General features: G+C 35.3%; 1 protein-coding gene across 1 annotated transcript in view; it reads right to left on the bottom strand.

The window, feature by feature from the left end:
- Positions 1–18,537, bottom strand: part of BABAM2 (BRISC and BRCA1 A complex member 2) — a gene marked incomplete at its 5' end in the record, with an annotated part of 402,516 nt that overhangs the window by 369,465 nt on the left and 14,514 nt on the right. The window contains one exon of the mRNA XM_012803778.1: positions 15,422–15,498. Coding sequence (XP_012659232.1) covers positions 15,422–15,498 — 77 coding nt within the window. The remainder of the gene's footprint in view (positions 1–15,421; positions 15,499–18,537) is intronic.

The raw sequence follows: 18,537 nt of genomic DNA, 5'->3' as shown, positions 1-18,537 counted from the left end.
TCTGTCTCAAAAAAAAAAAAAAAAGAAGGAAATCACCAAATTTTTGGAACAAAATGATAATGAAGACACAAATTATCAAAACCTGTGGGATACTTTCCCTCTTCCGTCCTAAGAGGGAAATTTATAGCATTGGAAACCTTCATCAAGAAAACAGAAAGAGAGGAAGCCAACAACAACTTAATGGATCATCTCGAGGAACTGGAAAAGGAAAAACATTCCACCCCAAACCCAGCAGAAGAAAAGAAATAACCAAAATTAAGGCAGAAGTAAATGAAATTGAAAACAAAAGAATCATTTAGAAGATCAACGAAACAAAAAGGTGTTTTTTTTAAAAGATTAATAGAATTGATAAACCTTTGGCCAACCTAACCAGAAATAGAAAACTAAGATCTCTAATATTATCTATCAGAAACAATAAAGGAGAAATAACAACAGACACCTCAAATGAAATTCAAAAAAACTGTCAATGATTACTACAAAAATCTCTATTCCCAGAAATATGAAAATCTGAAGGAAATGGACCAATACCTGGAAGCTCACCACCTTCCTAGACTCAACCAGAAAGAATCAGAAATCTTGAATAGACCTATAGCAATCACTGAAATAGCATTAACAATATGAAATCTCCCAAAAAAAGAAAAGTCCAGGACCAGATGGCTTCACATCCAAATTCTATCAAACCTTTCAAGAGGAACTAGTATCTATATTATACAACCTTTTCCAAAGCATAGAAAAAGAAGGAATACTTCCCAACACATTCTATGAAGCAAATATCACCCTGATCCCCAAACAGGAAAGGATCCAACACAGAAAGATAATTATAGACCAATAACATTAACAAATATTGATGCAAAAATATTCAATAAGATCTTAGCAAACAGAATTCAACAACACATCAAAACAATTATATACCATCATCAAGTTGGTTTTATTCCAGGGTTACAGGGTTGGTTCAACATACACAAATCTATAAATATAATACATCACATCAATAAAATAAAAAACAAAGACCATATGATTCTTCCAATTGACGCAGAAAAAGCCTTTGATAATATCCAGCATCCTTTCATGATCAGAACACTTAAGAAAATAGGCATAGAAGGGACATTTCTTAAACTGATAAAAAGCCATCTACAGCAAACCCACAGCCAATATCATATTGATTGGTGTAAAACTGAAAACATTTCCACTCATTCAGGAACAAGGCAAGGATGCCCACTGCTATTCAACATAGTAATGGAAGTCTTAGCCATGGCAATCAGTCAAGAGAAGGTGATCAAGGGTATCCAAATAGGCTCAGAGGAAATCAAACTCTCACTCTTCACTGATATGATCCTATACCTTGAAAATCCCAGGGACTCAACTTCAAAACTCTTAGACGTGATCAAGGAATACTGCAGCATCTCAGGATACAAAATCAATACTTACAAATCAGTAGCTTTTATATATGTCAACAATAGTCAAGCTGAAAATATAGTCAAGGACTCTATTCTTTTTACAGTAGTGCCAAAGAAGATGAAATATCTGCGAATTTACCTAACAAAGGACTTAAAAGATCTCTATAAAGAGAACTATGAAAGTCTGAGAAAAGAAATAGCTGAAGATGTCAACAAATGGAAAAATATACCATATTCATGGCTGGGAAGAAACAACATTGTTAAAATGTCCTTAGTACCCAAAGCAATCCACAGATTTAATGCAATCCCTATTAAAGCACCATTGTCATACTTTAAAGAACTTGAAAAAATAGTACTTCGTTTTACACGGAATCAGAAAAAACCACAAATAGCAAATACATTACTCAGAAATAAGAACAAAGCAGGAGGTATCACGTTACCAGACTTCAGGCTATACTATAAATCTACGGGGATCAAAATAGCACGGTACTGGCACAAAACAGAGATGCAGATTTATGGAACAGAATAGAGAACCAAGAGATGAACACAGCTGCTTATCATCATTTGATCTTCGACAAGCCTATCAAAAATATTCAGTGGGGGAAAGACTCCCTATATAACAAATGGTACTGGGTGAATTGGCTGGCAACCTGTAGAAGACTGAAACAGGATCCTCACCTTTCACCATTAACAAAAATTGATTCTCACTAGATAAAAGATTTAAACTTAAGACATGGAACTATAAAGATACTAGAAGAGAATGCAAGGAAAACACTTGAAGAAATCTGCCTAGAAGATTATTTTATGAGGAAGACCCCCCCCCGGGGGGGCAATTGAAGCAACACCAAAAATACATACTAAGACCTGATCAAACTAAAAAGCTTTTGCATAGCCAAGAGTACAGTAAGTAGAGCAAACAGACAACCTTTAGAATGGGAGAATATTTTTGCAGGTTATGCTTCCTGCAAAAGGTCTGATACCTAGAATCTACAGAGAACTCAAACTAATCAATAAGAAAAGAACAAATAACCCCATTTCTATGTGGGCAAGAGACTTGAACAGAAACGTCTCTGATGAAGACAGGAGCATGGCCTACAAACATGAAAAAATGCTTATCACCCTTAATCATCAGAGAAATGCAAATCAAAACCACTCTGAGATATCATCTAACTCCAGTAAGATTAGCTCACATCACAAAATCCCAAAACTACAGATGTTGGCATGGATGCAGAGAGAAAAGAACACTTCTTTCTACACTACTGGTGGGAATGCAAGCTAATATGACCTTTATGGAAAGAAGTCTGGAGAACACTCAAGAAACTAAAAGTAGACCTACCATTTGACCCAGATGATCAAAAACTATTTTACAACAAAGATATTTACACCAGATGTTTATTGCAGCCCAATTCATAATTGCCAAGATGTAGAAACAGCCCAAGTGCCCACTGACCCATGAATGGATTAACAAATTGTGGTATATGTACACCATGAAATACTATGCAGCCATAAAAAACATGGAGACGTCACATCTTTTATGTTTACCTGGATAAAGCTGGAACATATTCTTCTTAGTAAAGTATCTCAAGAATGGAAAAAAAAAGTATCAAATGTACTCAATACTACTATGAAATCAATATATAATCACCTACACATTCATATGAATGGCAAAACATAACTAAAGTCCAGAAAGTAGAAGGGAAGAGGAGGCAGAAGGGAGGGGGGATATGGGAGGAGGGAGGGTATTGGGGGGAACTCACCTAATGTGCAATGGTACATTTCAAAACTATCAAGAAATGAGTATAATTGTGATAGATGTGCTACTTAGTTCAATGTAAACATTTCACATTGTATATCAAAGCAGTACGCTGAACCCCATAAATGCATCAATGTACAAAGTTATGATTTAATAAAAAATAATAATAATGAAATAAAAATAGCCAGGCATTATGTAGGGCACCTGTAGTCCCAGCTACCCAGGAGGCTGAGTCAAGAGAATTGTTTAAGCCCAAGAGTTTGAGATTGCTATGACCTATGATACCATGACACTTCTCTACTGAGGATGACAAAGTAAGACTCTGTCTCAAAAAAAAAAGTTAATAATTGTATATAAATTAGTTTTTAATAAACTATAATTAGCATTAAAGACAGCTATTATACTGTTAGTTATAATTAAAGTGACCTTATGTATTTAAATTAATACTAGTTGCCATCTTTAAGATATTTCTAATATTCCATGAACTCCACAAAAAAAAAAAATTCTGAAACAAGACAAAGGAATCCTAAAAATCTAAGAGAAAGATAATGTCTAATCCACAAAATTAGCACTTCTTACTTGCCTTTCAATGAGCATTTTTTTAGAACACTCACTAAATCAAAGGTGACCTGCCTTCTTAATTATCCTCTAAAAATACCTTGAATGCTAGATGATAATAATCTTTAATTAAATCTTTTTAAGAGATAAAAATAAAAGTAAAATGGGCAATGCTACCAAGGAAATTATAATGCCTTGATGCAAAATACTAAGTCCCTAGACAGCACCCAACTTTTTACTTAGCTCAACTACTGCAAGTTACAGTGAAAATGGTTAACTTCTATTCTCCTTGCAAGTGATCTTGGAGACTAGAAGAGAACCAGTCTAAGGATCCTCCTACATAGAGAGCACATCCATTAGAGAGGCAGATTTATGAATGTAAATGAAAAATCAAATATGTCACAAGGCAGGCTATATAATTATTTCCTGTGTTTGTCCTACTAAAGCCAAAACAGTGTGAGCAAAAGCAGAAGCAGGAAAGGCAGGGTATTCAGGAAGTACAATGAACAAATCAGTTGTGCTGGGCCAACGCTGACATGGATTGTTGTTAGGTGAGCTCGCAGTGGGGAGAACAGGGAGGCTGGAAGGTCAGACTACAACTGGCCTTGAATGCCAGGCTAAGGGATTCAGTCTACCAAAATGCTGAAGAGGAGGCTGGAAGGGGTTAAAGCAAAAAGATTACTCAGTTAACATTGCCCGCATAGGTTATTTATTTGAAATAATGGTACAAGAAATTTGTCATAAAGTAACATTGCCATCCTAACAAAAATGCCAACAGCTATAACCACAGCTTTTTTACCTATTGGCCAAGGTTCAGATTGTCAGTTATGGTAACAAAGGAAACAAAGTACAAAATTCTTATAGACGACATTCAGTCAATAGAGTCTCAACATGTCTTTCGCCAGATGCCATAAACTTCACAACACCACTGGCTCCCTTTAGATTCCCTCAGTTTGGTCATCAGTTTCTGTTTCATAGCCATCACTGCCAAGCCCCTGAGTGTCTCTACACTGTGCTATGTAAATAAGTTTTTAGAGGACAATGAGCAGGAAAAAAAAAAAAGAGCATTCTGAGCTTACTACACTGATTGGCTAGAACAAATATACATACTAGATCAGAGATGGACAAGCATTGTGTTAAAACACACACACCTCCCTGTGCACACACAAAAAGCTGCCAAACCACTCAAGGAAATACTATCAAAAATGAAGTTTAATTTCAAGTACATTAAGTAGAATACTATTTACAATGTGTCTGTAACAATCTTTGCATATGTTTGGTCACTATTTCATCAAATGGTGCATTCCATTTAAATAGTAGTTCTGAGATTCATTTACATTACAATCATCCTCCAAAATACATATATATATTAAGTCGTGACAGAATACTGAATCCTTGGAAATGACAGTAATTTTACATTCCTCCTCTCAGGACATGGGAGAGAATGCATGATCCAAACCATTAATCTATTTTTTTTTTCAGTTTTTTTCCTCTGAAAGGGAAATATTTCAACTTCAAAACCTTTAGAGATAATTTCTTGGCACGGTTTGTTCACTCTGTTGCAAATAGTTTTGAAATATTCATCATTCCCCTGAGATGATAAACAACTGCACTGCTCTATTGTTGAAGACAAAGGGAAAATGTCTATAGTTTCACATGTAAGCTCTTTGGAAAGGACTACTGAAACAGGGTAATAGACACCTCTCTGGATACCTGCACAGCCCATGTTTACCTTGTGTTAAAACTAGCCTCTGCCCTCAATGAATCCCCATCAATAAAAAAAGAGAGAAAGAAAGAAAGAAAAAGAAAAAGAAAAAAACTAGCCTCTAATAACCAAGCAAGACCCAGGACTCTCGGCCCTAAGTATCACAAGTGGACACTCTGCCCAAGCTGACAAACAGACCCTTTCTCCTAGGAATTTACTCATTGACTTTCTCTCGGGTAGCCTTTGAGTCACCGTGTAGGAAGCTTAGGAAGTCACTTCTACCCATTGTGAAGAGAAAGAAATCGCCAGTGGGGAGCAGGGGGATAAAGTGACAATAGAATATGTTATAGAAGAAAGACACAGACAAACCTGGACACAAGTGCTGACTGGCTACCACTGTGTTTACCAGCCTTCTAGTCCCTGGTTCCAGTCTCTACAAAACTGGCTATCCTTCCTGCCCTTGGGCATCATGGAATTTACTTGATTCCTTGTAAAGACAAATAAACAAATTCTTTAATTTGTGTTAGTTCCAATGGGTTTCTAATAACCAAACAGTCCCTCGTTAAAATAAACTGTTAACTATGAAATTGTTAAACAATATATAATTTCAAATTTAAAACCGATGTTAGAAAACTGATTTACTAGCTACAGACTTGCTCAATATACTTAGTATTTCAATAATCTCTGTTCATAGTTGCATAAACAGTGTTATTCAAAGAACTTGCAGAATGAAGTCCTGTTACTTCCTCATCAAACCTCATCATTGCCAGATCCAAAGAATGAATACGGTTAATTCATTCCACACTTATTACGCCTCTCTGAATGCCAAGCACTGAGCTAGAGACTGGAAATAAAGTATGTACAAAATAGCCTCACTCTCTGCCCTATTTAAATAGGGTACAAAAAAAAAGGGAAAAAAACCCAGCAATTTCTTCTAGAATTAAAAGTGCTACAGAGAGATACTAGAGTGGCTATCTTTACAAATGTGTGTTTATAAAGGCTCATGATTCTTCCTAATGTGGATTTTGCTATAAATTTTCACCACTTCAATGGCTCCATGCTAGACCTTAGCATGTATTTTATCCAAGGCAATCTTGATCACTGAAGATTCATATTTCTAACCCTGTTTAAATAAGTACAAGTTATTAACTTCTGTAACTGCAAAATTCAAGTACTTCTCTTTACTTTACATATCCCTTGACATTTTTCAATATTATCTTACACAAACTGGCAACTCTTTCGTTGGCCAACAGATGTCTCCTCACATTAAAAGAGTGAAGAAAGAGAAGAAACAACAGCATCATTACTAATGTACTGTACTCTTCTGGTCTTTTTCTTTCAATTATTTAATTTGAATGTGGGTAATTCTGTAGGAATCAATTCATGAACTCACAGGTAGAAATACACCCTGTCCTTTGGTCTTTCATTGTCACTCTCATTAACTACACAAAGTTTCCCTTATTCGTAGATGAAACAGAGTTATAGAATACTGTTTTCTAATTTAAAAAGTACTTTAAAATATGAATTTTAGTTACATGCAATTTTCATTAATCTACTCTACTCAGAGGCAGAGTAAAATACATAAAAACAAAATTGATTCAGACTCCAAATCTGCAAAGTACTGTACATTCTTCCTGTTTTCTGAATTGTTAAGAGCAATGTTCCAATTACAAATTCCTTGTATAATAAATAACTTGAAAAGACTGCATCTCTGTTGGCAAAGGCTGATACATGAAACGAATGCCATATTCTTTATAACATTATACTTCAACCAATGAAAATCTAAACAGTACAATTCATTAAATGATGTATGCATGCATTCGTTCCATTCCTTCAAAAAATATTTAATTGAATATCTTTCCTGTGCTAGGGACTGAAGATTCAATTTCATGAACAAAACCGTCTCCATCTCTGACTTCACTGTGTTTAAGTTATTAAATAAAATGACTGTAAATTACAAATACTTTGACTCAGCCTTGGTTAAAATTATAGTTTAAACAATACACCACAAGTTTTCAACAGGATTTAATCAAACTTTAGATAAAGGAGTTGGTTACATGAAAGTTTTAAGACTACAAAACGCTGAGTTCGCCATTACCATTTGCTTAGAGAAAAGGAGAGAGTATTTATTTATCTATTATTTGCCATAGAATATAATTTAAATCTATACTTACTCATTTTCCTCTAGCCATAAAATTAGGTTTCCCTCTAACTTTGTCTCTTTAAAAAGGCAAAGAGCTTATCTGTTTGCTGCGATCGTTATCTTCCAAGACCTGTAAACTATACAACCCTATGATTAAGTAGTTTGTTTTAGAAAACTACCTTTGTTAAAATATTTGTCCTTGAGAACTGTGTATCTTCTACAGATTAATATTATTTTGGTTGCATGGGAAGCTGAATTCAATCACAAATATTGTGATATTTAACAACTATGCCCTTACTGGTACTTGATATATTTAAAATGATAAAAATTAAAAGACAGCCCAGAAATAAATTCACACATCCACAGCCAAATGATATTTGACAAAGGCACCAAGTAAAAACATTGGGAAAAGGACAGTCTCTTCAATAAACAGTGCTGGAACACTGTAATACCCAGGGACTTCAACACTTCACTGGCAGAACTAGACAGATCATCAAGGCAGAAAATCAACAACAACAACAAAAAACACTGGATTTAAATTGGACTCTAAAACAAATGGATCTAACAGACATTTATTGAACATTTTATTCCTAAATTGCAGAATATAGTCTTCTCATTGGCACCTGGAACATTTTCTAAGATAGATTATATGTCAGGCCACAAAATAAGTCTCAGAAAATTTTTAAGAATCAAAATCACACCATATACCTTCTCAGACCACAGTGGAATAAAACTACAACTAAATTCCAAGAGGAACTCTTAAAACTACATAAATGTGGGGTGGCACCTGTGGCTCAAGGAGTAGGGCACCAGCCCCATATACCGGGGGTGGCAGGTTCAAGCCTGGCCCAGGCCAAAACTGAAAATATATATATATATATATAATAAAACTACACAAATGCATGGAAATAAAACAACATGCTGTTGAACAATCTTTAGGACAATAAGGAAATCAAAATACTTTTCAAATTGAATGATAAAAATGACGCAAATTATCAAAATCCTTGGGATATAGCAAAAGCAGAGCTAAGAGGGAAGTTCATAGCACTAAATGCTTACATCAAAAAGAAAGATCACAAATTAACTAACAACCTCAACCTCATGTTACCTCTCAAGGAACTAGAAAAAGAAGAACAAACCAAACCCAAAGCTAGCAGAAGAAAAGAAATAACAAAGATCAGAGCAGAACTAAACCAAAAACAAAAGAGAAAATACGAAGGACCAACAAAACAAAAAGTCCATTCTTTGAAAAGGAACAAAGTGACAGACCACAAGCTACATTAACAAGGAATAGACAAGACAGAGAGACAGGATTCAAAAACAATCAGAAATGAAAAGGGGAAATCACAACTGATACCATAATCTAAAATATAAAATACCATCTGAGAAAACTATGAAAACTTCTACACACACAAATTAGAAAATCTAGAGGAAATGAATAAACTGTTGGAAATGCACAAACTCCCAAACTTGAATTAGGAAGAAAATCCTGAATAGACTAGTAAATAGTGAAATTGAAACAGTAATTAAAGATCTCCCAACAAAAAGAAGTCCAGGACCAGATGGATTCACAGTCCAATACTACCAGACCTACCAAGAAGATTGGCACCTATCCTACTGAAACTGTTCCACAACCTCAGGAAGGAGGGAATCCTCCCTAACTGGTTCTATAAAGTCAGTATAACCCTATTACCAAAATCAGGAAAGAACACACACAAAAAAGAAAGCTACAGACCAACATCCCTCATGAATATAGATGCAAAAATCCTCAACAAAATACAAGCAAACCAAATCCAACAGCACATCAAATACATAATTCCCATGATCCAGTAGGTTTCATCCCAGGGATATAAGGACAGTTCAATATTCACAAATGAATAAAAGTGATTTAACACAGAAACAGAATGGTTTTTTAAAAATAAAACCATATGATCATCTCAATAGATGCAGAAAATAGATAAAAATCCAGCACCACTCATGACAAAAATCTTCAACAAACTAGGCATACAAGGAATATAGATCTCAAAATAATAAAGCCATATGTGACAAACCCATGGCCAACATCACATCAAATAGGGAGAAGTTGAAAGCATCCCCCTAAGAACTAGAACAACACCAGGATGCCCACTGTCAACAATTCTATTCATACTAAGGGAAGTCTCAGGCAAAGCAATCAGACAAAAGAAAGAAAGAAAGGGCATCCAAATTGGAAAAGAGTAGGTCAAACTACTGCTGATGATGATTTTATATCTTGAAAACCCTAAGGACTCCTCCAAAAGACTACAGAATTGATAAATTCAGTAAGGTCTCAGTTTATAAAATTAACATACATAAATCAATAGCATTTCAATACATTAGTAACAGTTAAACTGAGAGTCAAATCAAGAACTCAATACCATTTATAATAGCTGCAAAGAAAATAAAATGCCTGGGAATATATATATACTTTTACCCAAGAGGTGAAAAATCTATACAAGAAGAACTATAAAACACTGACGAGAAAAATCACAGATGATATAAAGAAATGGAGAAACATCCCAAGCTCATGGATTGGAAGAATCAGTGCTGTTAAAATGTACATATTTCCTGGCTCAGCACCTGTAGCTCAAGCAGCTAAGACGCCAGCCACATACACCAGAGCTGCCAGGTTCGAATCCAACCCGGGCCTGCCAAACAACAATGACAACTACAACCAAAAAATAGCCAGGCATTGTGGCAGGTACCTGTATAGTCCTAGCTACTTGGGAGGCTGAGACAAGAGAATCGCTTAAGCACAGGAGTTGGAGGTTGCTGTCAGCTGTGATGCCACAGTACTCCACCCAGGGCAACAGGTTGAGGCTGTCTCAAAAAAAAAGTACATATTTCCCAAAGCGATTTACAGATTCCATGCAATTTCCATCAAAATATCAACGTCACTTTTCACAGAACTAGATAAAGCAATCCTAAATTTCATGTGGAAACAAGAAAAAGAAGACCCTAAAAGCCAAAGCAATCCTAAGCAAAATAAAAGGCTAAAGGTATCAATACATGGCTAGAGTCAAATTATACTACAAAGCTATAATTTACACAATATATACATACAAAGGGTGCCATTTTAACAAAGAAAAAACTATTGAATTAGTAATACTCAAGTCACAGTTGACTTCTGCAATTGTAAGAAGTGTTCAAACATGACTTCCATTCATCTTTTGTTATTTGTATACATTGGATATTACAATTTTAATGTTTTTTTCCTTTCTTAAAATGCATATAATTTTTTTAGCAACCTCTGTGTATCTTTATATATATGTATACACTATACACACACACACACACACCATGGAATACTACTTAGCCATAAAAAGGGATGGAATAATTTTTTTTTAGCAACTTGTATGGAGTTGGAGACCATTATCCTTACTGAAGTATCTCAGGAATTTAGAAATAAAAAAACAAATACCATATGTTCTCACTTTTAAGTAGGAGCTAAATGATGGGCATGTATATGTGAACATAAACTGGTGTAACCAAGAAAAGAGGAGGGTGCAAGGGGGGTAACAGTAAATTATCTGTTCAGTACAATGTGCATTATCCTGGTGATAGTAATAAAAGTAATAAAAGCCCGGACTTCACCACTATACATTTCCTCCGTATGACAAAAAATACTTGTACCCCCTAAATCTATTAAAAAGATAAAAAGATAATAAATAAATTAATCAAAAACAATAAATAAATAGTGCTGGAAAAGCTGGATATTCACATGCAGAGGAATAACACCAGACCCCTAGCTCTTGACATACACAAAAATCAACTCAAAATGGATTGAAGACTTAGCTATACATCTGGAAACTATGAAACTACTAAAGAAAACACAGGGAAAATAATCCATGATGTTGGTTTAGACAAGAACTTTTGGATAAGATCTCAAAAGCATAGGCAACGAAAGCAAAAAGAGACAAATGAGATTATATCAAACTAAAAAGGAAAGAAAGTTTCCTTTCTGCGTAGCAAAGGAAACAATCAACAGAGTGAAGATACACACAGAATGGGAGAAAACATCTGTAAACTACAAATATATCCAGAGGTTAATATCTAGAATACATAAAGAACTCATATAACTCAATAGAAAAAAAATCTGATTTAAAAATGGACAGAAGACCTGAGTAGACATCCTCTTCTCAAAAGAGGCCCACGCATATATGAAAAATATTCTAACATCACTAATCATCAAAGAAATCAAAATCACAATGAGGTATCATTCCAGTTAGAATGGCTACAATTAGAAAAAATATATATTTTTTAAAAGATAGTTACAACTGACCCTCCATATCTATGGGTTTTAGCATCTGAGATTCAACCAACTGACTGAAAATATTTTTTTAAATGCATCTATACTGAACATGCACGGTTTTTGTTGCCATCATTCCCTAAATAATACAACGTAACAACTATTTACACAGCATTTTACAGGTATATGTCAGAGATGCTGCAGACCAGTTCCAGACCACTGCAATAAAGTAAATATCACAGTAAAGCAAGTCACAGGAGTTTGTGTTTTCTCAGTGCATAAAAAAGTTGTGTTTATACTATACTCTGCTCCAGAGATTTTCAACCAGTGTCCTGTGGCACACTGGGGTGTCATGAGAGGATCTTAGGGGTACCATGAACATTTTTAAAGATAATTAATCAAATTATTTTTGAAAAAAATTCAAAGCACAGTAAATATGTTCTTTTTTTACTTTTTTTTATCAACATAATTTAAGTGTGCCACAGAAGGTTAACTACAGGCTCAAGTGTACCATGAGATAAAAAAGGCTGAATAACACTGCTCTGATCTATTAAGTGTACAACAGCAATATGTCTCAAAAGAACAATATATATATCTTAATTTAAAATGCCTTATTGCTAAACAATGCTAACAATCATCTGAGCCTTCAGCAAGTTGTAATAGATTTGCTGGTGGAGGCTCTTGCCTTACTGTTGTAGATAGCTGTTGAATGAACAGGGTGGTGGTTGCTGAATGTCAGGTGGCTGTGAAAATTTGTTAAAATAAGAAGATAATGAAGTTTGCAACATTGATTGACTCTTTCCTTCAGGAAAGATTTCTCTGTAGCATGAGATGCTATTTGATAGCATTTTGCCCACAGTAAAACATCTTTCAAAACTGGAATCAATCCTTTCAAACACTGCTACTGCTTCATCAACTAAGTGGGAACAGGGAGCAAGGAAAACTCAGATACCAAATTGTGACAATGGTAATTTTAAAAAAAGCTTTATACACACACACACATATCTGAAAGGATATAGGAAAGGCAGAAGGGTAGAGAGAGGAACAGAATCTAAGCTAGTTATTTGAGACATGTTCCAACAGGATAAATTGGGATAAAGTATGTATCAATAAATAATTCTATAAAACACAGAATCTATAAAATATAGATTCTTCAAAACAAGGTCAAATCCAAGAGAATAATGAAGGTAAATCCCACTGTGATAATTATGTAGGAACAGGCCCACAGGGCAATCATTCAAGCAATTTATAGACAAAGAACAGAAGACAACCATAGATTTAGAACTCACAGATTTCAAGCTTTTAATCTTAAAAATACAAAAGGAAAATAACAGAAGACAAAAGTTGGGAGGTGAAGGAAGAGGAAAGGAAGAAAAGGCAAGGGCTCATATCCTCACCTTATAAAGCGCAGAGCCAAAAGACACTATCTACAGTTAATGGGAAACTAAACAAAAGCAAACTATACTAAATGTTCATTATGATTGTATAGAAAGCATCTGTAAGTAATAACAGTGCTAACTGTCTGACAGGCACTTATTAAGAATTTTTAGGAGCTGTTCATTTAACTGTAACATACAATGGTTAAAATGATCCTTAAAAAAGAAAAAGTAAAATTTTTTAAGCTACAGGGTAACCAACATAGGAACCAATAATGGTGAGATAATTTCGTTAAAAAGGAAGAGCAGACAGAGAAAGGGATAGTGAGAATAGCCTAAGGCCTCATGTATCAGAGCAGGAAGTAAGAAGATAACAATTTCTAAAATTGACAGGTCAAGAAACAGAGGCAAAAGAGATGGAGATCATCCCCAAAAGAACTAAACTAAAACAATTAAAATTTATAAGTGATTCCTTTGGGAAACAGGACTAAAAAAGAGAAGTGAGAAAAGACTACTATTTCCATATATTAAAAAATGTGACTACTAATTACACTTTTAACCATGTGAAGAACTTACTTTGATCACTTATTTTACATTTAATCAGTTTGGTTTTTTTAAGTAGCAGTCTAATCTGGCCTACTACCTCAGATAGGTGTAAATCTTTTGTATCTTAATGGTTTCTAGAAAATGGTCTAAAATGCAAAGTTGATAAGTCAGCATGCCCTGAATTTCTTATTTAAGGTATTTGATAAATTAATACAAAGTGAGTCTACAGAATACAGTACTGAGAACCCAGTATACTGTACTGAGAAGTGGCCCCTCCTAGCATGTAATGGTAAAACACACAGTCCATAGACCAAAAAGCACGATGAACCCACATGTTCCATCTTTATACCCATGTTCTTTATTCCTCTTTTTAAAAATAGAGAGATTTTAATCTTAACACCTGTCCACCACAAGTACAGGTTCAAGAGAGAAAATTACTGGTGAGATTACCAATACTAACCAACCAAAGCTATTGTTATTTCCAGCCTTAGGCTAGAACTTGAGTACTGGTATTCTGGTGGCAGAGAAGGGGTGATATAGCCTAAACAGCAGCTGTCAATGGTGGCTATGTCAATTGTAAGTCTTGCATGCTATCTATCTATCTGAAGTCACAAACCTGTGATCTAGGAACTCCAGCCAGCCCACAGACACATTTGGTTTAGCCTGAATAATGCTAGCCAAAACTGTTTTAAATTTTGAAAAAAGCAGCCAACATGTAAAACTGATAGAATTCATATAAAAATTCAGACTTCCACATTCTCTCCATACATCAGTAGAGTCAGTCCCTCTCGAGACAGGGTTTGCCAATTTATGACACCCAGCCTGCTTCCTTCATTTATGTTAACCAGTCTGGCCCTTGTAGGTCATTTGCATATCTGCCCCTTACTATAAAGTAAATAACATGTTGACCCACCATACCAAGAATCTTTGAGGTAGGACTCTTATACTTAGATGGCAATGGGAAATATATCAGTGACAATGATTCTCAGCAACAGTGGTTCCAGAAGGTAGCATTAGCAGTGAACAGCAATCATCCCTACCTAAAAATTGTTTCTAAACAGCAAGTAGTCTAAAGCAGTGAATTTTTCTTTTCTTTTCTTTTTTTTTCTCGAGACAGACTCTCTATTGCCCCAGGCTAGAGTGCTGTAACATCATAGCTCGTAACAATCTCAAACTGCCAGGCTCAAGTGATCCTCTTGCCTCAGCCTTCCCAGTAGCTGGGACTACAGGTGCCTGCCATAAAACCCAGCTAGTTTTTCTACTTTTAGTAGAGACAGGGTCTCACTCTTGCTCAGGTTGGTTTCAAACTCCTGAGCTCAAGCAATCCACCTGCCTTGGCTTTCAAGAGTGCTAGGATCACAAGTGTGAGTCACGCACTCAGCCCAGTGAATTATCTTTACTGGGGTATCACATAAGAGCCGCCTATATGAAACATATAAGAATTACCATACATACCTAAGGATTAAGAATTTCTGTGCATGCCTATTTGTACTCAATGTACTTATTTCCTGCCAACTGCCTTACTATTAATAGAACTAGGATTGAATGACAGATAAGAAAAGTGGTAAATGCTGGTGATCAATATCAACTAACAGCCAGATATAAAAACTAAAACACAAAGTCCAATAACAAACACCGTAATCTATATTTTGAGTAAATTATCCTCATTTACTTACATTTTAATGTCTCTCCAGCATATGGTATGTGTAATTTAAATCGGTCACAATTGGGTCCAGGAGTCAATGATGTGCAGCTTTAAAAAACAAAAAGATAAGAAGAAGATATTTTTAAAAACTAACTTTAAAAAACCCACAAATTTATAACATTTTAAAAAGTAAATAAAAAGTGATCCTTATAGATAAAAGATTAAAATACTGGCTTACAAAACAAAAGTCTACAGTGGTCATAGAGGCCAAGCCAATAAGACTTTCCCTAAAACAAATAATTCATCTATTTCACAATAAAACTTATACGCCTACCAACAACAAATGCCAATAGTGCTTCAAGTACTTTTCTCAGAGAAGTATATCTTGACTTCTAAATGCATATCATACGCAAAAGAGGTCTCCGGTCTCGTATCAAGAACTGAAAAAGTAGTTTTATGATTATATCTTATATGAACTCTTTGTTTTCAATGTTAGTACAAAAATCAGCCCACTTTTGGCCTTTTTCTGATACCAGATGTTTTCTTTCCTGCAATAATAGTACAGTGCTTCCTCTGGAACAGGTACACCGTAACTTTCACTTGCAGAAGAGTTAGTTCGGTGCATTGCACTCAATTTCAGATAAAATGCAAATTTTTTAAAGGGGGTGGAGTAAGTCACCCAGGTCTCAACAGTTAATTTTTTTTAATCTTTTACTTTACAAAGTTATACAACGTTCTTTGCTCCTTACACAGATTTATTGTACCAGATAACTTATGATCTTACTTCATAACTTCATCATAACTTCAACTGGGTAACAACAGTACTGGCTTCCTAAGTTAATAAAAACTACTAATGAAGTCAACTGAGAAAATAATATGTCTTCATTTAGTTTTTAGAAAGTGAGGTTTTTAATTTATCAAGTAAAGTAAGGTAGCTAATTTTCTTTAATAATTCTAAACCTAGCTCTGAAGCAATTCTGAAAAAGAACCTATAAATAGTTCTTTTTAGAACTTAATAGTTTTCAGTAGTTTAATGGCTGAAGCATAGTGGAAATAAATGTACGACTTCCCTAGATAGCCACACTGAAGGGCAACAAGCATCTGAAAATAAATTTGAGAAATGTTGGCTTTAAATAAACTAACTCAGATGCCATATTAGATCAACTATTACTTTTCCCCAAAAAATGTATGAATGTGAAAAAGAACCAGATAGAAACTTTAACTCAGATATATAAATCCGATTAGTCCTCTTTTATCTTCAGAGGCCAAAGAAATCTAGTTTATAAACTAAACAACAAACCTGTAGCACCAATTGAACAGTAATTCTATTTTCATACAAGTTTTAAGAACACATTCATCTTTTCCTTTCAATATAAAAAATCCTTTAGGAATATTTTATACAAGATACTAAAATATTTCCCTTATAGTATAATCCTTTTGGGCCCACAGCACTGTAGTTATTTTTAAAGATTTATGGCTGGGTGTAGTAGCTTATTCCTGTAATTCCAGCACTTTGAGAGGTCCAACGGAGGAGGATTACTAGAGGCCAGGAGTTCAAGACCAGCTTGGGCAACACAGTGAAACTATTCTCTATAAAAAATAAAAAAATTAGCTGGGCATGGTGGCACATGCCTGTAGCCCTAGAAAACTGAGGCAGGAAGATCACTTGAGCCCAAGAGTTCAAGGCTGCAGTGAGCTATATCTGCACCACTATATGCCAGCCTGGGTGACAGAAAGAAACTCTGTCTCAAATAAATAAATTCAATAAATAAACAAATAAATAAAAATTTTAAAAAGACTTATGGAAAGCACATACATTTTGGTATTATAGATTACAAAGTTTAATCTAATGACAGTAATGAACCTATAAGCAACACTAAGAATTTTTTGTTTTCCATTATATTCAGTCTTTAATGCTTTAAAATGGTTAAAAGTACTATTCACACAAACAAGTATCTCTTGGGGGCTTGGATATCAAATTATCTATCTACATACTTAAAGACTGAAATTGGTAGTAATACAGGAAATCATGATCTGACTTTGATTTGTCTGAATAACTTAATCCTTCCTCAATGGGAAATTGGTTTTTTTCTGAATGTTTATATTCACTGTTAGGGTACACGTCATACATCTTTTCTAAAACTTTTTTTTAGAGACTGTGTCTTGCTGGGTTGCCCAGGCTGGGGAGCACTGGCTATTCCAAGTGCAATGCCTTAAGCAATCCTCCTGTCCAGCCTCCCAAGCAGTTGGGACTGCAGGTGTATGCCACAGCAGCCAGCTATTTAGTTCATGCTTTAACCAGGTTTGGGAAAGTGTTTTTGTCCCTACACTTTACCTTTCTCCCTTACCACATCAATGGCTGGTTCTATCAACTTTAGGGTGTTAAAAAGTTAAGTGCCGGCTGGGCGCCTGTGGCTCAAGCAGCTAAGGCGCCAGCCACATACACCTAAGGTGGCGGGTTCGAATCCCCAGCCTGGGCCCGCCAAACAACAATGATGGCTGCAACCAAAAAATGGCTGGGCGTTGTGGTGGGCGCCTGTGGTCCCAGCTACTTGGGAGGCTGAGGCAGGAGACTCGCTTGAGCCCAGGAGTTGGAGGTTGCTGTTAGCGTGATGCCATGGCACTCTACCCAGGGGGATAGCTTGAGGCTTCGTCTCAAAAAAAAAAAAGTTAAGTGCCTATCAACCAATGAATGGATCAACAAACTGTGGTACATGTATACATGGACTATTATTCAGCAATTTAAAAAAAAGATGGAGATTTTACATCCTTTACATTTCCCTGGATGGAGCTGAAACACATTCTTCTTAGTAAAGTTCCACAAGAATGGAAAAATAAATATCCAATGTACTCCATACTAATACAAAATCAATGCATAAACAATTACATATTCATAAGAACAATAAAACACTAATATAGTCCAGTTTGGGGGTAGAAGGAAGTGGGAGGGGAGAAGGGGAGGACGTTTGGCAAAAGGAGGGAGGGCATGAGGCAGGATCTCACCTAATGTGTACATTTGAGGGTGTATAACACACCACCTGGGTGAGGGGCTTTTCTACAAATGGAACTTGACTCTGGAAATAAGAACAATGTAACCTAAAAATTGCACCCTCATGTTAATTTGAAAAAATAAAAACTCAAAAAAAA

This window comes from Otolemur garnettii, unplaced genomic scaffold, assembly GCF_000181295.1.
Source record: "Otolemur garnettii isolate 467f Iridium unplaced genomic scaffold, OtoGar3 scaffold00022, whole genome shotgun sequence".
Taxonomy (NCBI): Eukaryota; Metazoa; Chordata; class Mammalia; order Primates; family Galagidae; genus Otolemur; species Otolemur garnettii.
This window is presented reverse-complemented; position numbering and strand designations above follow the sequence as displayed.